The 20,433-nt window shown below is 49.0% G+C and overlaps 1 protein-coding gene across 2 annotated transcripts in view; it reads left to right on the top strand.

Moving 5' to 3' along the window:
- Nucleotides 1-16,107, top strand: part of AP1M1 (adaptor related protein complex 1 subunit mu 1) — a 28,845-nt gene extending 12,738 nt beyond the window's left edge. For both annotated transcript variants that reach the window (XM_025989721.2, XM_025989722.2), the window contains 7 exons: nt 6,969-7,095; nt 8,147-8,289; nt 8,752-8,823; nt 9,227-9,385; nt 14,306-14,431; nt 15,022-15,097; nt 15,221-16,107. In XM_025989721.2, the coding sequence (XP_025845506.1) occupies nt 6,969-7,095; nt 8,147-8,289; nt 8,752-8,823; nt 9,227-9,385; nt 14,306-14,431; nt 15,022-15,097; nt 15,221-15,243 (726 nt within the window). In that variant the 3' untranslated portion in view covers nt 15,244-16,107. The remainder of the gene's footprint in view (nt 1-6,968; nt 7,096-8,146; nt 8,290-8,751; nt 8,824-9,226; nt 9,386-14,305; nt 14,432-15,021; nt 15,098-15,220) is intronic.
- The last annotated feature ends 4,326 nt before the right edge of the window (nt 16,108-20,433 follow it).

The following is a 20,433-nucleotide window of genomic DNA, read 5'->3' as shown; positions in this document are numbered from 1 at the left end:
TATAAATCTCTCGTCTGATATGTGATTTGCAGATGTCTTCTTCTAGTCTGTCACTTGTCTTTTCATTCTTTTGGTGCAGTATCTTTCACAGGACAAAAGTTTTTAACTTTGAGAAAGTCCAGTTACCGATTTTTTGATGTGTGCCTTTGGTGCCATGTCTGAGAACTCATCACCAAATCTAAGGTCATACAGGTTTTCTCCTGAATTTCTTCTGATAGTTTTGTAGTTTTACATTTAGATCCATGATCATTTTGAGTTAAGTTTTACATAAGGTACGAGGTTTATATGCATTTATTTTTGCATGTAGAACAGTGTTTTGCAGTTGTTCCAATATCATATTTTGAAAAAACCATCCCATTCTCCATTAAATGCTCTTGTATTTTTGTCAAAAAGCAATCGACCATATTCATGCAAGTCTATATCTGGCCTCAGATCTGTGTATCTGTTTATTTGCCAATACCACACTGTCTTGATAACTGTAACTTTATTACGTCTCCATCAGATTATGTGATTCTTCCAACATTCTTCTTTTTTGAAATTGTTGTAGCTATTTAGTTCCTTTGTATAAAATTGTAGAATCAACTTGTCTCTATCTACAAAAAGATCCTACTGGGATTTTAATTGTTATTTTATTAAATAACTGTATTAATCAGTATGGAAGAAAACTGTTATCTTTAGTATATTAAGTCTCACAATCCAAAAACGCTGTATGTGTCTTTCTCTCTCTAGATAGGTCATCTTTGATTTCTGTCATCAACATTTGGTAGTTTTTACTACCTATACATTTTCTTTAGAGCTATACCTAAGTATTTCATTTTTTGAAGGTATCGTAAATTGTATATTTTTAATTTTATTTGGTAGAATTTTATTTGGTAGAATTAATTTATTTGATAGTGAAACTGAGTCTAGAAATTTCTTTCTTCAGGGTTTTTTTTTTTAAGAGAGGGGAGGGGCAGAAGGAGAGGGAGAGAGAATCTTAAGTAGGCTCCACGCCCAGTGTGGGGCTCAATCTCACAACCTGAGATCATGACCTAGGCCAAAAGCAAGAGTCAGATGCTTAACCAACAGATACACCCAGGCATTCCTTTTTCAGCATATTTTTAACTACAAATTTCAATCCTCTTAACGGTTATACGATTCAGGTTTTTGGTTTCATCTTGGTTGAGTTTTGGTAGTTTATTTTTAAGAAGCTGGTCCGTTTTATCAAAGTCATTGAGTTTATGTGCATAGTGTTTTTTGTAGTATTCCCTTTAATGTCTGCAGAATCTTCTTGATGTCTGCAGGGTCTGTGCTTCTGTCCTCTCTTTCATTCCTGATGTTGGTCATTTATGTCTTTTTTCTTTGTCAGTCTTGTGAGAGCCACCTATTTTATTGATCTTTACTAAAAATTGGTTTTTTATTTCATTGATTTATCTCTGTTGTCTTTCAGTTTCATTGATTTCTGATCTTAGCACTATTGTATCCTTCTCTCTGATTTGGGTTTATTTTGCTCTTCTTTTTTTCATTTAAGTTGGAAACTGAAGATACTGATTTGAAAGTTTTCCTCTTTTCTAATGTAAATATTTAATGCTATAAACATCTAAGTAATTCTTTAGCTGCATCCCATAATTGGTATGTTGAATTTTCATTTTTGTTCAGCGTATGTTCAAATTTCCCTTGAGACTTCCTTTTGACATATGCATTATTTAACGAAAGTATGTTAATTTTTAAATGTTTGCAGATTTTTCTGTTTTCTTATTGTCACTGGTTTTTAATCTAATTGCATTATTGTCTAAGAATATACTTTTTGTAATGTCAATTCTTTAAAGTTTGTTAAAGTTTATTTTAGTGACCCAGAATATGATCTGTCTTGGTGAATGTTCCATATGCACTTGAAAAAAAAAGTATATTTTGCTGTTGTTGGGGCAAGTGTTCTATAAATGCCAATTAAATCCTGTTATTTGAGTAGTGATATTCAATTCTTCTAGCTTTTTTTTTTGCTAATTTTCTGTCTGCTGGTTCTACCTATTACTGACAGTGTTAAAAGCTTCAGCTATTAATTATAAATTATGTCTTTGCTTAGCAAATTTCAGCACTGTGCTGATAGGTACAAGCACATTTCGGGTTCTTATGTTTCTTTGGTGAACCAACCCTTTCTTTTATCATTATATAATGTCCTTCTTTATCCCTGGTAAATTTTTTGTTCCAAAACCTATTTTGCTGTTAATATTGTCACTCCAGAGTTCTTTTGATCAGTGTTTACACATTATATGTATTTCTGTCCTTTTACTTCTTTTTCTAATCCTTTTATTTTATTTTCAAAGATTTTATATTTTGGTAACCTCTGCCCCCAATATGGGGCTCAAACTCACAACCCTCAGATCAGAGTCACATGGTCTACTGACGAGCCAGCCAGGCACCTTGACTTGACTGCATCATATATTTTGTAGACAGCATATAACTGGGTCATTTTTTAAAGGTTTTTATTTAAATTCCAGTTAGGTACCATACAGTATAGTATTAGTTTCAGCTGTCCAGTATAGTGATTAAACACTTCCATATATTACCTGCTGCTCAAACTAGGTCATTTTTTGAAATCCATTTTGGGAGTCTCTGTCTTTTAATTGATAAGTTTAGAGCATTTAAACTTATAATAACTATTAATTTGTTAGATTAAAGTCTACTGTTTTATTATTTGTTTTCTTTTTGTTCCCTGTATTTTTCATTCCTTTGGGGTTTTTTTCCCCCTATCCTTTTATGGTCTGTTTGAATGTTTTTGGCATTCCATTTTGTTTCTTCACTGTGGTTGTTACTATACCTCTTTGTATAGTTTTTCTAGTAGCTGTATTAAAATGCATACTTACCTTTTCATTGTCTACTTAGAATTAATATTTTACCACTTCAGTTGGAATCCAGAAACTTTCCTACCCCTTGATGCTAGAGTTGTCCATATATTCATCTAGATACATTGGAAACCGCATCAGACCATATTAAGATTTTTGCTTTCAATTCTCAAACATACTTGAAAGCAATCAAAAGGAGAATAATAACAGTCTCTGATGTAACCCAAACATTTACCCCTTCCATCGCTCTCCCTTGATTTCCTGATTTTCCAGGTTTCCTTCTGGGATCATGTCCCTTCCACCTAAAAAGCTGCTTTTAGCATTTCTTTTGGAACAGATCTACTTGGTTTTCCTTCATCTGAGAATGTCTTCATTTCACCTTCATTCTGAAGGATATTTGACTGGATATCAAATTCTGGGTTGACAGCTCTCCTTTGGCACCTTGGAAGTGTCCTGCCATTCCCTCAGGGTTCCATGCTTCATGGTGAGAAATCCACAGTCACTCAAATCCATGTCCCCTGTAGGTAACACATTGCTTTTCTCAGGATATCTTCCAGATTCTGTCTTTGTCTTTCATTTTCAGTGGATAGATTATGATGTGTCTGGGTATGGATATCTCTGGGTTTCTACTGTTTGGGATGTTTTCAGCCAGTATTTCCTCAAATAGGTTTGCATCATTTTACTCTTACTCCTTTGTTTTTGGATTCCAGGACATGAATGTTAGACCATTTGTTAGTGTCTCCAGGGCCCCTGAGGCTCTTTTCATTTGATCCCATCTTTTCTTTTTTCTTTGTTGTTAAGATTAGATGATTCCTTTTGATCTGTCTTCAGGTTCACTGACCCTTTCCTGTTTTGTCCTAATTCTGCTCTTGAGTCCATCCAGCAAGTTTTGTATTTTAGTCATTGCATTTATTAAGTTCTAAAATTTCCATTTGATTCTTTTTCCTGTAGTCTATTTCTCTGCTGAGACTTTCTATTTTAACATTTTTTTTGCCAGGGAGTTTGTGATTTTTACCTAGCTATTTAAGGTATTTGTCAGCGTTGGCACCTGTTGACTGTATTTTTCACGGGAGCTAAAATTGTCGTTGTTCTTGGTATGCTGAGTGTTATAGATTAGATCCTGGACTTTTTGAATATTATAGGATGTTAGGTCTTATTTAGATTATCCCCAAAATGTCAATATTTGTGTTTCAGCTGACAGTTATCCCAGTTAGGTTTGGGCCACAAGTTGCAACCCCCAATCTATGGGCCATGAGTATCAGTTCAGTTTTCGAAGCTTTCCTGCTGTTTGCTATTTAAGCTTATCCAGAATAGGCACCGCCCAGTGGTCAGTCTAAGACTGCAGTTTGTTTCTCAAAATCTTTGGCATACTAATTAGGAGCACAGTTACTCAAGCCCTGTTCTAGAGAACCCTGGAGACATAAACAATTGCATGGGTTTGTTTTCCTGAGCTCCTCATTCTCTGCTATTTTTCTGGCACTTTCCAGCTGCCTGGGGCACCCCCTTTTGGTTATGTGACCAACTGGGGGCTATAGATCCCCATTCTGTCATGCTTGCCTGTAGTCTCCAGTCCACAACATCACAGGTTTGTCCCACCCTCTGGGAACAGGAGCTAGATTGCCTGGGGCCTGGGTGTGAGAGAACAGACAGAAGAGGGGATTTAGGGGATTTCTGCACTCACTCAAAGAGGCAGGAGTTCCCCTTCTGGCCCTGAAGCCAGAGCTAGAAGCTTCCGCAAGCTCAGTATACACCCCAGTGCTCACTTCCATTTCCAGGTTTCCTCTGCACGTTCCCACAGTGGGGGAGACAGGGGAGGTGGGGAGGGCACTCCTCCTATAGTGGCTCTTCCCAGATCCACGTGCTCTGCCTTTTAGTCTCCCATGGTTGCCTTTGCACCCTGCCCAGGTTTGTCCTTGTAGTCCGCAGCAGGGAAAGGAGGCAGGCCGACCCCATGTCTCCTGCAGCCTGCTTTGTTTTCACCTGGGAGATTACCCTGACTGGGCCAATCCTATCATGTGCTTTGCTTGTGGGGCCCACTCGGGTGTGCTGTTTCCAGCTGCTGCAGACAGTGCAGAAATGAGCGAGCCTCCTCATCCTCAGGTGTGTGTTTGGGGCATCTCCCATACAGGGGTGGGAATCCTAGAGGGGTGAGGGCCCAGTCTTGGAATTGTTGAGAGCACTTCCCCAAAAGATTCTGCCAGTGGACTTAATATAAGCATGTTTGCCTTCTTACTTTCTAAGGTGTGGAACAAGACAGTGGCCTCAGTAACCACATGCCCCTCCTGTCTGAAGACCTTTGTTTGAATTGTTTATTGAGCCCAGAATGTGGTCCCTCTGGCTCTAGAGTATCGTGGGGTAGAAAAGCAAATTCCAAAGAGCAGCTTATAAATAGCTATCTGTGAAAGTGCTAGGAGTTCAAGGGGTGTCCAGCCACAGTGCACCCCAGCATGTGGCTGTGCCCCAAGGACCGCTGTTCTTCCCCACATGGGACAGCACATGGCAGCTGTGGGCATCCCAGATGTGTTGGAACACCATCTTCCTACGTCTGGTTGCAGAGCTGGCAGCTGAGTCAACATTGGCACACAGATTCTGGTAATCTTGACGTCGGGGTGTACTTAGCTCAACAAACATCTCTTCTGTGCCCACCATCCTGGTTGCTGACTTTAGGGCTGAGATTAGCTTTGTGGGCTGCACGGTTTCCCTGCTCGCCTTCCTGAGCCTGCCTTCCCAACATCCAGAACCTCACGTGCTCAGTTATAGAGGGCTGTGAGGCCCTACTCCCCAAGGGGAAGACAGCCCTCCAAATCTAGGAGCAGTCACAGTTGGGAGCATGCAGGGCCCCCTGAGTAAGGCCAGGCAGAGTGCCAGAGCCGCCTGGCTAGCCAGCGAGGGCCCATGTTTGCATGTGCTCTCTGAGGACCTCCTGGCCCCGGGTGCTGTCCTCATGCTAGACCCAGCAGTGAGCAGCCCAACACCGCCTCCCCACCAGAGGGGTTACAGAGATAGACAGGCAGACAGAACTGGTAAGAGGCAGAGGAGGAAGAGCAGCCGCTCTGTGCTGTGGGGTCAGGGAGCTGCCTGCCAGGTGGGGCCAGTGAGAGACCAGTGTGGCCAGAGTATAGTGAGCAAAAGGGTGATGGAGGCAGACCGTGCAGGGCCTTCTGTCCTGTGTTGTGCTTTTCCTGGGGCTGTCATCTACTTAGAGCCTCAGTTCTCTGCCTCCCTCAGAGGTGAAGGGCTCTAGTGGATGTGCATGAGGTGCTTTCCAAACACTTGAGGTAAAGACTGGTCAGAGTCTTTTCCTTCTCTACAGAAATAGGCAACTTGGGCCCCCTCCACTATGTGAATGTGACTGGCACCTCTGAGGAGTGGCCCGTGTGGCCCCAAGGCCCCTGCGTTTGCAGCCCTTGCTCTCGCCTATGGGTATGGACGTGGTGATGTTGGGGTGGTGGTCATACCTGTGGCCGCAGCGCCTCTGCCAGCCACCGTGCAGCCTCTGCTCTGTGCCTCAGTGTCCTTGTATCTAAAATGGGCATGTGAAGAGGTGTTCCATACCCTGGCTTCCTCAGAGCAGTCTCAGGACTTGGCTGTTGGCCTGCTCTGCCTGTCTCATCGTGCTCAGATGTTTCTAGGTCTGCACATGAGATAGAGGGTCGCCAGGGTCCTAGCCCTGCCCTGCAGCCTGTTGAGGTGCATAGAGCCCCTGGCACAGAGGAAAGGCTCAGTCAGTTACTACCGTGACTGTACCTGTTAAAATACAGTTACTTTGGATCAATAGTATCAGACTTCAGGGCACCCCCAGGGGAGGGGTCAGGGCCCCAGAAGCTCCAGCTTTAGGAAGTACGGCATATAGGCTGGGTGGCCTCCTCAGGCCCCACATGGAAAAACAGAGATTTTAAGAAAAGCAGTTTATGGCCTGCTCTGAGAGGCCTGCCTGGTGGGTGAGCAAACACGGGTTAGAGTTGCCACCAGTTGTGCCTGAGGCCAAGCAGTCAGGGCCCACGTGTTGGTCTCTGTGGCCCCGGCACGAAGCTGGATGGGAGGCAGGTGAGGCTAGCCCAGCTCAGGGGATGGTGAGAAGGGCATCGAGAATGGGGCAGCTGGTACATGGGGACCTCCCCTCATGCCTGCCTCGCCACCCCCCAGGTCAGTGCCAATGGCAACGTGCTGCGCAGCGAGATCGTGGGTTCCATCAAGATGCGGGTTTTCCTGTCAGGCATGCCCGAGCTGCGCCTGGGCCTCAATGACAAGGTCCTCTTCGACAACACGGGCCGTGAGTACCCTGCCACCCCCACTGCGTTCCTGTGGCCAAAACGGAGCTGAGGGGATATTCACCTGCATGAGGGAACACATGTATCTCAAGCACTTGCATTAGAAACATCTTCACGTTGTGTGTAAGACAGCCATGGAAACTAATAAATCGATACCGGGACGTAGAAAATACAGAAGAGCAAAGCTCCCAAAATCAAGTCCCCTCACCACCCCATAGGCCAGTGCCTTAGATTTTCATGCAGCTACGCCACCAGCCCCGTCTACACCACCTTGAAGGGAGCTGTGGCCTCAAGGTTAGGCCTTGTTCTCTCCCCTTCCTGCAGGGCTCCTGCCCCCACACAGGGCGCTGGGTCTGGACTGTTGGAAGGCCACACACAGTGGTTGCAGCTCTCACCACCCGGTCTGGATGTAGCACTCTCTGTGGTAGGGAGGGGACCGTAGTGACCCCACTGACCCAGTTTATTGAGGTTCTGTGTTTACAAACTGGACCACCCATCTCCCAGCCTACTCCTGGCCCACCAGCCTCAGGAGCAGTGGCTGCACCATCGTACCTCCGTCCATAGCAGCAGGACCGAGGGCCTCTCCAGTACTGGCCCATCAGGATACCTCCTTTCCCTGGCTGAGCCCGCCCTGCACAGCTCCTCTACAAGATAGAAAACTAAGACGGGAACCCAGAACCCAAGGGATGATGATGGGGCCAGGGCACATTGGGAGCCCTGAACCATTGCCCTGCCTCCCCACCCCAGTCTATTAGTCATTCACCAAACATGCCCAGAGCAGCAACCCTGGCTAGATCCTGGGTTAGCTGCTGAGGACTCAGAGTGAACCAGGCCGCCCAGCCCTGCTCATCCTGTGCTCAGGATGCAGCAAAGCTTCCAAGCAGCTGAGGAGGGACAGGAGAGGTGGTCTGGGAACCCGGGCCCCTTGGCATCATGGCCCACAGATTTGAGGCAGCTCTGCTCTGTCAGGGTGAGCCCCAGGCAATGGGAGTGTTGCTGACAATGAGCCAGAGGGCCTAAGGTCTGTCCCACCCTTACACCACCTCCCCTCAGGTGGCAAAAGCAAGTCTGTGGAGCTGGAAGATGTGAAGTTCCACCAGTGTGTGCGACTCTCGCGCTTCGAGAATGACCGCACCATCTCCTTCATCCCTCCCGATGGCGAGTTTGAACTCATGTCCTACCGTCTCAACACCCACGTGAGTGCGCCCGCAGGCACCCGCCCCTGGGGTGGGCTTCCACTCAGGCAGCAGGGGGCAGTGTGTGGAGGCCCCACACAGGCTCCTATCTCCTCCCCTGTGCGTGGATAGTGATAGTCTCCTCCAGGATGAGTCTCACATCCACCAGGTGACAGGGCAGGTAACAGCTCCCATGGACTGCCCAGGCTCCACAGAGCCCATGTTCAATCACTTGGGGCTCTGAGCCTTTTGAGGGGCCAGACCCCATTCTGGGCAGCCCCAGTGATGTTCTCTGCATTTCCACAGAGGCCCCTCAGACTCTGTCCATTCCAGTCCGGCTATGCACTCCTCCAGTAGGCCTGGGCAGTGGCATGCTGGGCTCACACATGAGTGGATGGTCCCTTGCCCTGAGCCTGTTTCCCCTCTATGGGATGGGCCTCTGTAAAATCACCATGTGTGAGTGCCACCTTCTCTCCCCAACAGGTCAAGCCCTTGATATGGATCGAGTCTGTGATTGAAAAGCATTCCCACAGCCGCATTGAGTACATGATCAAGGTGCGTGGGCATCCCGTACACAGTGTCAGCCTGGGGCCATGGCAGTAAGAGCAGGGGGCCGGTGGATGGCCCTGCTTGTTCAGGGCCTTTGGCAGAGGGTCCTAACTGGGACAGGGGCACCATGGGGCTCTGTGCCCCTTCTCCTGGGAAATAAGGCCTGTGGCTGATGTCTGTGCTGCCTCACTGTGAGCCAGAAGGAAGGATGGGGAGCCCTGAAGGCCAAGGGAACTGGAGAACATAGGGAGAATCTCGAGTGGTGAGAGGGTGTAAGCTGTGCCTAGAGGACCGGGGGTCAGCTGGGTGGGGCCCCCAGGCCAGGCCAAAGGGAGTAGGGCCCTAGTGAGAGCAGGCTGGGTAGGGGCTGTGCTTTCCACAACCTTGGCTGCACCGGCCTCGTCTCCAGGCCAAGAGCCAGTTCAAGCGGCGGTCGACGGCCAACAACGTGGAGATCCACATCCCTGTGCCCAACGATGCCGACTCCCCCAAGTTCAAGACGACGGTGGGGAGTGTCAAATGGGTCCCTGAGAACAGCGAGATTGTGTGGTCCATCAAGTCCTTCCCGGTGAGTGCCCTTCTCAGTGGGATGCCCCCCTTGACTTCTGCCCACACCCCACCTGCTCCTTGTGCCCATCACAGCATGGCAGCCTTGAAACCGGGCCTAGGGCCAGGATCCCCACCTGGGCGTTCTGGGCGGCCAGTAGATGGAGCACTGAGGAACTAGCAGAGCGAGGAGGGCAAGCTGGAGCTGGCAGAGGCAGCTTGTGTGTGAACAGGCCAGTCTCCAGTATCAGGGCAGCACTTGCCACCCCTGCTCTCTCTCTCTCTGACACTGGTTCAGAGCTCAACTTCCCTCGAGGGGACCAGACTGCCTTGAGGCCTGAGCAGCGTGGCTTTCGGAAATCCAGCACCAATTCCAGGAATGTGGAGCACTTCATGCTGGCACAGCTGCCTGGCTTGTGTTCAGGATTTTGAGCACTGAGTCTGGGTTTGCAGCAGTAGTGCCGAGAGAGACGAAGGTGGATGTGTGCTCCCGCGCTGATTATGGCCTGTTGTTTTCTCATTACAAACAAGATGGAGCTCCTTTTCCTTTTCTAGAAAGATTTTATTTATTTATTTGAGATAGGGAGCAAGAGACAAAGACCACAAGTAGGGGGAAGGGGGAGAGGGAGAGGGAGAAGTAAGTTCTTCACTGAGCAGGAAGCCCGATGTGAGGCTCAATCCTAGGATCCTGGGATCATGACCTGAGCTGAAGGCAGACACTTAATCGACTGAGCCACCCAGGTGCCCTGGAGCACCTTTCCTTACATCTGAGAGCCATTTGCATTTCTTTCTCTAGAAACTGTAGCAGCTGTCTCTTGCTCATTTTTCTGTCAGGTTTGGTCATTTTCTTGGTTTCCAAGAGCTCTTTATATATGGGTAAGATGAGCACTTTTTTTTTGATATATAAGTTGCAAATGGTTTCCCTCAGTTTAATGTTTTTCTTTTGGCTTTGTTTCTGATAGTTTTGTTGTGTGACCTTTTTTGATTGCTTCTTTGTTTCATTATTATTTAATGTAGTTAGATTTCTTGGTTTTTTCCTTTTTATTGCCTCCGAATTGTAAGTCATGCTTTGAAAGCTTCACCATTCCTATATATGAAGGAATTTACCCATATTGCTTCTAGAACCCGTACAGTGGCATTTTCACCTTAGATTTTAGGTCCTTTCAGAGCTAGATCTGGTAAATGGGGGGAGGTATTGGTCCAGTTTTACTTTCCAAATGGTTATCCAGTTTTTGAACATCACTTACTAAAAGGTCCATCTCCCCAGTGGTGTGAAATCCCATGGGGGCTCAATATAGGGTAGTTTTTCTTTCAGTTCCTGTGGGTTAAAAACAGGAATATGATATTCTTTCATATCATTTCCAGCCAGATACAGTTTTCCCTTCACCTCTTCCCTTCTTGGGCATTTGTTGGCTCTGAGCCTCCCGACTTTGGCTGCTGTCTCCAGGGCCTGTACGTGTCCTTGGACAGTGGCCTCCTGGTCTTACCCCCTCCCAGAGACTCCAGGTCCCCTCCAAGTATGATGCTGCTTTGGGCCATGGACTCAGTGAAGCCCTACTTTACTGTGGTTTGGGCACAAATGGGTAACAGGCTTATCCAAATGCCCCTTCATACCTGTCAGCAGGTAGAGCTGGACCATCCCTACATCTTAGTAAACTCCACCTGGTCGAGGTATATTTTCTTTGCAGTGCACCGTTGGATTCTATGGATAACATTGTATATAACATTTTCACTTTGATGATCATAACTGAGGTTGATTTTTTGGGTGCACTGTCTGTTGGGTATTAGTGCTGGACCTACTTTGTAACTACTCGGTGTCCGAGTTCTCAGGTGCAGCCCCTAGGGAGGGACCAGGGCATGAAGTTACCACACAAACACCAGCTACCTGCTGGAAGACATAGTGGAAGAGAAGACCCCACTCACCAAAACACTGGCACAGTGTTTTATGTTTAAGTGGCCTGGACATCATTTGGTCCTGAGAAGGTTGATAGAATTTGGCTGTGTGACCTTCTGGATCTCGACTATTTTCTCCATCTTTTCAGTGGAAATCAGGCCATTCAGAGTTTCCATTTCTCTTGGAGACTATTTGGGCAGATTATATTTCCCTTCAAAATTATCCATCTTGGGGACGCCTGGGTGGCTCAGTGGTTGGGCGTCTGCCTTTGGCCCAGGGCGTGATCCTGGAGTCCCGGGATCGAGTCCCACATCGGGCTCCCTGCATGGAGCCTGCTTCTCCCTCTGCCTGTGTCTCTGACTCTCTCTGTCTCTCATGAATAAATAAATAAAATCTTTAAAAAAAACAAAATTATCCATCTTAACCAAGTTTTCACAGTTATCTGCAAAGTTGAAGAAAGTGATTTTTTTTTCCTTTCTATTTGCGATGTTTTTTTTCTCTCTTGTTCTTTCTTCTTGTGTGTATTTGGGCCTTCTGTTTCCCTGGATAAGGCTGTCTAGCAGCTTGTCTTTTTTTTTCTCCCAGATTTACTTTTTAATTTTGTTGTAATATTTTTCTTTTATAAGTCTTTAAATTTCTTCATCCTTTCTTTGTTCTAATTATTCAGATTACATATTTTCATTTGATGATTTTGTTTTAAAATTTATACTGATCCAAGAATTTAAGCCATAGATGTTCCTCTGAGCCCTGCTTTAGCTGTATAACCCATTGATTCTGACACCGTATTTGACTTACTCATCTAGAAATTCTGTAATCAGATAGTTGGTTGTTATTTTTTAAGATTTATTTATTTGAGAGAGAGAGAGAAAGAAAGCAGGAGGATGGCGGGGAGGGGCAGAGGGAGACGGAATCTCAAGCAGACTCCCCTGCTGAGTGCGGAACCCAACACGGGGCTTGATCCCAGGACCCCAGCATCATGACCTGAGCTGAAATTACAAGTCGGACCCTCAGCCGACTGAGCCACCCAGGTGCCCTGATGGTTCTTTTTATTTTTTTTTTATTTTTATTTTTTAAAAGATTTTATTTATTTATTTATTCATGAAAGACACACAGAGAAAGATAGAGAGAAAGGCAGAGACACAGGCAGAGGAAGACGCAGGCTCCATGCAGGGAGCCCCACGTGGGACTCGATCCCGGGTCTCCAGGATCATGCCCTGGGCTGAAGGCAGCGCTAAACCGCTGAGCCACCCAGGCTGCCCTGATGGTTCTTTTTAAATTTCCTAGGGGATAGGCCTTCTGATTTTCATTTCTCCTCACTACCAATTTGGAGCACTGAGGCCAGAGAGTGTTATTCTTATTGTTTCCACTTCTGGGATTTCTTGAAGTGTTTGTTGTGTGCTAACAGAAGGCCAGCATTTGTAAGTGCCTTAGATGCACTTGAGAAGAAGATAAGCTTCTGTTATCAGAGTAGGGAACCTACAAGGTCTGTTGTGATGCTGCGGCAGCTTCCACCCGGTCAGCTCTGCCTTCCTCTGGTTCCCTTTACATCTCATGTAGCATCTGCTTATCAGAAGTTGCTGCCATGTTAGTTGGTGCTCATAGATACCCGTGCCTGTGACACCTTCCCTGTAGATCACAGGGCTGCAGCCTCTAGGACCGTGGCCTGCCCTCCCTTGCACCTATCATTCTTGCCCTGAATTCTCTGTGACAGCAGGCCCTGCTCTGTTTTGTCTGCCCTTGGCTGGCACGCCTTCACCTGTTCTTCCTACTGTGGTAGCTTTTCTCCACCTTTGCAGCCTAGAGCTGTGTTTTGGTCTGTGGACCAGCCTGTGGTCTTTCTCGTTCATGGGAGAATTAAACCCATTGACATCGGTATGATGGACACCGGGCTAGGGGAGCAGACTTCCACTGCTCCGCTGGGAGGGCCTGGCCCTCTGCATGTTCTTTGGCTTTCATTTTCCCTTTTGTCTTTATAAGGCTCAGATTTGGGATCTGGTTATTGTCTCATACACAGGCTGATGGAGCTGATTTTATTCCTTTGCTGCCTGCTTTGTCTGCACATTATTCTCCCCTCATTGTCCCAGAGTCTTTATTCAGCACATGTCACTGACTTGGGCAGAGTCCCCACTCTCGCACTGGCCCTGGTGGTGGTGAGCAGAGACTGGCCACCAGCTGGCTCCGTCCTGGGGAGGGGAGCACAAGTGTGGCACTGGGGAGCCGTGACTTTGCCCTGCTGTACCCAAGAAGCACAAGGTCGGCTCTGCTCAGGGTGGAAGCAGCCCTCCCTGGTCAGCAGCCACTCTTGCCAGAGCCCCAGGGATTGATGAGTACTATACCCTGGGTATGGCGAGAAATCTGCTCTCTACTCCCGGCTGCTGTACATGAGACACACCAGGCACTTGGACAGCCAGACCGAGATGCCTTAGTCTTATCCAGGGCTTCCAGTCATTCCTGGCCCTACCTCAGGCTGCATCTCTAGAGTCCTTGCTCAGCTTCCAGGGCCAGAGCTGCCCCCTTACTTACCCACTGGGAGCAGGACTCGAGTCTAACTCAGTCAGCCCCAACCATGGTCTTTTACTTTTGTTATACCTCTCCCTGTTCACCACTCCTCCCTTTGACCTTTTCCCCTTACTTCCACATGCCGCTTGAACACTGGGCACCTGGGGTGTTCACTCGGACTCTGGCCTGGGCAAAGGAGCCACGTGTCCTGCAGTGGCCCGCACCTGCACAGTCTGTACACTGGGTGCCCCCTCTTCCTTGAAGCAACTAGTCTCCTCTCCCTGACAGCTTATGAAACTCTCCTGATCCTTAGAATTTACCAGTTTTCCCCAGCATGCCTCAGATCTGCCCAGCATGGCTAGTGGGGCAATCTGTGAGGCCTGGGGTAAGTGTAAGTGTGTTGGAGGAGCTGAGACTGTGGGTGACCACAGCCTTACAGGGAGGGGCTCAGTGGCCAGGGCAACCTGGAACTCTATAGACAGACGCAGCTGTTGGCCAAGAGGGGCCGGGGCCTTGGCCTGACCATGTCTACCTTATCTGCTCCTCCAGGGGGGCAAGGAGTACCTGATGCGGGCCCACTTCGGCCTGCCCAGCGTGGAGGCAGAGGACAAGGAGGGCAAGCCCCCAATCAGCGTCAAGTTTGAGATCCCCTACTTCACTACCTCTGGCATCCAGGTACGTGTGGCCAGGGTTGCTAGGGCCCCAGAGCAGACTTGGGCAGCCCTGGGTCCATCTGGCTCTGAGAGCTGCAGATGACAGACATCCTTGCAACCAGCTCAGGCAGGGGGGCTAGTCAGCTTGTCCTGGGACACCGCAGTGCTGCCCTGGCTCTGGCTCTCTCCCTGGCCAGCCTGGGCCCGCACCTATCAACTCAGACCTGACCTTGTACTTCAGCTCCAAGCTCAGAGATCCCTTTGACTCCCAAAACTAGAGGCTGAGCCTCTCCTGTCTATATACTTGCCACCAGGGGCCATGGTTTCCCAGGTCTGCTACAAATCTGCGAGGGGAAGTGAACTCTGGGCCCTCTGCCCCAGGAAGCTGCTGGAGGGCCTTGCCTGGAAGTGCACATCCTGGCTCTTTCCCATGTCTGCTAGCAGTGACCCCTCCCCCTATGGCATCAGCATGCTGCAGGTGGACACATGCCCCTCCCAGCCTCCCATGCTGCCTGTGCTTCCCCACTCCTTGTCACAGCCCCAGGGGTGGTGATGATGGGGCCTGAGAGGAGGCAGCAAGGACATGCTCAGGGCCCTCTGCCTCTGCCCTAGGTGCGCTACCTGAAGATCATCGAGAAGAGTGGCTACCAGGCCCTCCCATGGGTCCGGTACATCACTCAGAACGGAGGTGCGTGCAGCATGTGGAGCAGCCCTGGGGGTGGGGATGGGGGGCCCGGGGTGGGGGGGCAGGGTGGGGCTCCTCTCCCTCGGGTACAGAGCAGAAAACTAGCACCTCCCTCCCTGATTCTAGATTACCAGCTCCGGACCCAGTGAGGGGCTCTGTGGCCAGCGCCCCCAGCCCTGGCGCTGGGGCTCCTGGTGGAAGACTGGGAGGAAGCACCTGCCAAGCCTGCTAGGTGGAGGAGGGGCGCCCCTGGCCGCTGGCCACCCTCCTGGCTCCTCCTGGGGATCCCTCCTTTTCCAGGCGCATCTGCTCTGCCGTTGCCACTCTCGTCTCTGAGGTCGCTTCTCCCAGAAGAGGCTCATCTTGGAGAAGTCTTGTGTCTCTGCCCCCCCAGTCAGTTTGAGGGGAAGGGAACAAAATCTTTCCCTCTCAAGATCAAATGCAGCCTCCTGTGCTGTCTAGCTCCCAGGCACCCAGAGACTGGGCAGTACTCACCAGACTGCGGGCTGCACTCGGCCTCCGGCCCAGCCAGCAGGGCCGCTGTTTGGGTGCCATTCTGTTGAATGTTGTAGGTTCATGATTGTTCCCCGGTTCTGTCTCGTCTGTTCATTATTGTTTACGTGCAGCTCACCGTCCGCGCCTCCTGCCCCTTATCCTGAAGCTCTTGGGCAGCACTTACTGAGGGTGCACCACCCTCCTCAGCAAGGCTGGTGCTGGGTTTCCTCCCACATCTGGCCAACCCCAGCCATGGCATCTGTGGCAGCAGCTCCTGCTCCTCAGAGGCTCCTGGCCTCCTCCCTGAGGCTTCTACGGAGGTGCCTTCCCAGGGTCAGCTGTGCCATGTGATGCTGTCCCTCAGCCACATCAGTGTTTGTCCACCAGGGAGTGGTGTCCAGCAAGGACTGCTGGCCTTAGAGGGTTGGAGGCACAGGTCATCCACATCTGTGCTTGGTCATCCCACCGCCACCCTGTCTATGTTTGTGTCACAATTACATTAAATTCCATTACTTAAACATGGTGCCTGCCTTCCCTCTGGTGTAGCATACAGCAGACTTTTTCTGAGTGACCAGGGGCAGGTACAGGGCTCATATCAACTCTCACCCTGACCCGATGGTCTTCCTCAGAGTGGTATGGCCCTCAGAGTGGCCGCATGAGTGTCCCCTTTGACCTTGCTAGAAATGCACACCCAGAGATCCACCCTGACCTGCCAAGACAGTCTCTGGGATCGAGGCCCAGGAGACCAGTTAACAGATTTCACATGTGCACTAGAGCTTGAGAACTGCTGCCTGGTCCTCAGAGGGGATCATGGTGGATGCATGGGCAGGAAGCACCCTGTCTTACCCAGCAGCCACCTGCCTCACATTCCTTGCCCCCCCCCCCCCAGTGCCACTGGCCCTGTCTGGCTCAGCCCCTCTTACCTTCAAGGGCTGTGCTCCCCTGTCCCTCTCCCATATCACCCAGCTCCCCCTTGGAGGGCTGGTGAGCATCAGCCCAAGTAGTAGCCTGGCCTCCCACCCTCGTTGAGTAGAGACATGGCCTGGGCCCAGGGCTCAGATGAGGGCCATTAGAGGCATCCTTGATGCCTGATCCCTCACTGCCCACACCCACATCCACAGCATGGTCTCCCTCCAGGAGACTCTGGCTCCAACAGCCTTTTCCATCCTCACTGCCATCCCTGGAGGCCAAGCTGCAGCCTCCAGAGCCCCTGTTGGTCATCCACAGTGGGGAGGCAACCCTCTGTTCCCAGCAACACCTGGGACAAGGTTATCTGCAACCCCTCCTGCTATTAGCATGTATATATGTGATATTTAGCATAAGAGAAAGACCAAGAATGATGGGCTAAGCATCCATCTCAAGAAGTCAGAAGAAACAACGAGGGCTAAGAGCTTAGGAAGAAGGAAATAATAGACACGAAGGAAATAGAAAACAAACATTCGATTAAAAAAACCACAAGTTTGTTCTTTTAAAACATGAATGGAATTCAAAAGCTGCTGGGAAGTTGGATCAGAATGAAAAGGAGGCACGTGTAGCACTCACTGGGATCAAAAGACATCACTATAGCTTTTCAAAAACGAAAGAGGTTAGGGCAGGACAGCTACCACCTGGCAGGACATTCAGGCTGCCTCTGCCCCCAAGTTCCAGCCACCTGGGGGAGGGGTTGGTCTTGTCCCAGCCACCTGAAGACCCCAGTGGAGGCTAAGGACGCTGGGAGCAACTTTGTACCAGCACACTTGAAAGCGTCAACTAACGCGGATAAGTTCCTAGAAGACAAAAGCTGACGCAAAAAGAAAGTAAAAATCTGAGTAGTCCTACAGCTGCTAAAGAACCTAAGCCAGTCAGAGCTCCGGGCCCAGATGGCTTTATTGGGAGAGCTCTACCCAACAATCTAAAGAAACTCTCTTGAAGAGTAGAAAAATAGGAAACATTTCCTGACTGACTTTATGAGACCAGCATTTCCTCAAAACAATATGAAACAGGAAAATTATAGACCAAGCTCACTGATGAGCATAGATGTGAATATCCTAAACACAATTGGAGGGGAAGTGGTGCTGCCTACAGAGGACATAACCTTGTGTCTAAGGTTAAATCTTAGGTACGCAAAGTTGGTTTAATGCTGGAAAATGTGTTCATTCAATCTGAGGCCTTAAGAGTAAGGGGGAAAACATCAGTTCAATGGGTGTGATAGAGGCTTTGGTAAAACTAAACATTCATGATCAACAAATGGGAATGCCTTAAGCCAACCCTTATCCTTAAGGGATATCCTTAAGGGATAAACTACCCTTAGGGCAACTGCAAGCTGTTGACAGTAGTACCCCCCAAAATGAAGTACCTGGGATTAAATTAAAAAATCACACAAGGCCTCTAGGTGAACTTATATTGAGTGTGTTCAGAGAGGGGTACACCCTGGTCATAAATGGATGTCTGTGTCAAAGATGCCAATATTCCTTGTGGTAGGCAGAATAAAGGTCCCCACCCCCCCACCCCACCCCCCGCCAAAGATGTCTGAGATCCCCGGAACCTGTGAGTATGTTAAGTTGCATGGCAAGGGAGATTAATTCTGCAGATGGAATTAGGGTTGCTAATTAACTGAACATAAGGGGGAGGTTACCCCAAGCCATCTGGTGGGTCCAACGTCATCACAGCAGTCCTTAACAGCAGAAGAAGAGAACAGAGGAGAGAGAAGCAGAAAGCGGTGGTGTGGAAGGGACCCTGCCAATGGTTGCTGGCTGTGAAGGTGGAGGAAGGGGTCTTGGACCAAGGATGTGGGCAGCCTTCAGAGGCTGGAAAAAGGATGAGCTGAATTCTCACCTGAGTCCCCAACAGGATCACAGCCCTGCCGACACCTTGGCTTCAGCCCCATGAGATCATTTCAGATAAATCTGTATCAACATTCATGATAATTTGTTTTGGCAGCAATAGGAAATGAATAGACTTCAAAACTATATAGGTCAAAGGCATTCCCATTCAAAATTCCAGGTAGGTTTTTGTGGAACCTGACCAGCGAACTCTAAAATTTACATGGAAATAAAATAAAATAAAATTTACATGGAAGGTCAGAACTGAAAATAAGTATCTTGAAGAAGAATAAAATGGGGCACCTGGGTGGCACAGTCGGTTAAGCATTGGACTCTTGATTTAGGCTCAAATCATGATCTCAAGGTCGTGAGATCGAGCCTTACATGGGCTCCATGGTCAGTGGGAGTCTGATTGAGATTCTCTCTCCTCTGCTCCTCACCCCACTCCCATTCTCTCTCTCAAAAAAAAAAAAAAAAAGGAGGCTGAGAATGACCAGTTTGGGCATGAAGGCTTATTCCATCAATAGTTATTAAGATACAAAGTAACACGGACAGTGTGATCGCTTTAGAATGAAGTTCAAGGACAGGCTTCAGGGAAACTGGGTTCTTTCGGGAAGCTTCCATCGTGAGGGGCAAATCTAAAGAAGAGGAGGTAGAATGGGTCTACCTGGTGGGGTGGGGGGGAAGAGAGGAAGGCACAGGGGGCTCCGGGGTTCTAGCTGCTAGTTCTTGAGTGGTGGTGGTGACACGGGTGTTTGCTCATAATTGTGTTGAACTGTATATGATCTGTGCATCTTACAGAATGATGTTCTAATGATGTTTAATGCCTCAAAAATCAGATGAGTTTAATGTCATTTCACAGTTCCTGACAATCAAAAAAAGATGGAAAGCCCCCAACAATTCATTCTTTTAGGCAGCTGGCACTTGAATCCCAAAACCAGTTAAGGATGGTAGAAAAGAAACCGTGGGCGGAACTTATGAATACAACAAAGCAAAACTCCTAGACAAAATATTAGCAACCAGGATGGAGCAGCGGGTGAAGAGTATCATATGCTGTGACTCAGCGGGGTCGATTCCAGGAACACGAATGGGTTCCACGGAGGCCACTCAATCCATGTAACTCATCCCACCACCAAACCAAACCATATCCGTAAGTTTGAGAAAGAAACGTTGCCACAGCAAACATCCCTAATGGAAACAGGCCCAGCAAGAGGGGGGAGGCCTCCCCACTACGAACGATGCCGTCTCCCAGCACACGTCCGCAACTAGCCCTCTCGGAGGCTGTAGCGGACAAGCAGGGAAGGAGAGTCGGGTCGGTGGCTTTCTCCAGCAACACGCACAGCAAGCAGAAAGGGCTGGAACGGGGGCCCCCGAAGCCCCGTGATGTCACGGGTGCAGCTGGGAGATGCTGAATCTCACTTAGGGGCTAGTGAAAGTAACACTGTCACTGTCACTGCTGCCCCGCCACCCTGGCCCGAGTCCCATCACAGGTGCCTGTACACCCCCTGGAACAGGCACAAACGCTCAATAAGGTTGCCCCAAGGCCCCATGAGGACGAACAGCAGGACACAGCCCAACGCAGCGGGGCACGGAGGGGGGCTGCTGTGTGTCCATCCAGGCGAATATTCTGCTCACTCGGTGACCCGCCAGGGCGTGTGTGCTGACAGCCACACCCCACAGCTACACTCAGTTGTTCCCACCAAAGCTGAACATCCGCCCAGCCTGCGACCCCACTATTCCACCCCTGGGCATCTACCCAAGAGGAGGAGGCATACAAGTTCCCCCAAAAAGACATGGATGTGCATGTTCACAGCAGTCTGACTCACAGTAGCTCCAAACTGGAAACACATAGGGTAGTGGCCCCACTCAACCCCATAGGGCACAGCAATGAAATTCAGAGGCCTGCTCCCCACCACCGCAGAACAGAGCGAGGGCATGCACAGAAGCATCTACTCCTGGGGGCAGGAGGCTGCGGGCTGGAGGGAACCTTCTGGAATGATGGAAAGAGCCAATATTTTGAGCTGGGTGCTGCTCCCCCTATTG

This window comes from Vulpes vulpes, chromosome 9 (assembly GCF_048418805.1).
Source record: "Vulpes vulpes isolate BD-2025 chromosome 9, VulVul3, whole genome shotgun sequence".
Lineage (NCBI taxonomy): Eukaryota > Metazoa > Chordata > Mammalia > Carnivora > Canidae > Vulpes > Vulpes vulpes.
This window is presented reverse-complemented; position numbering and strand designations above follow the sequence as displayed.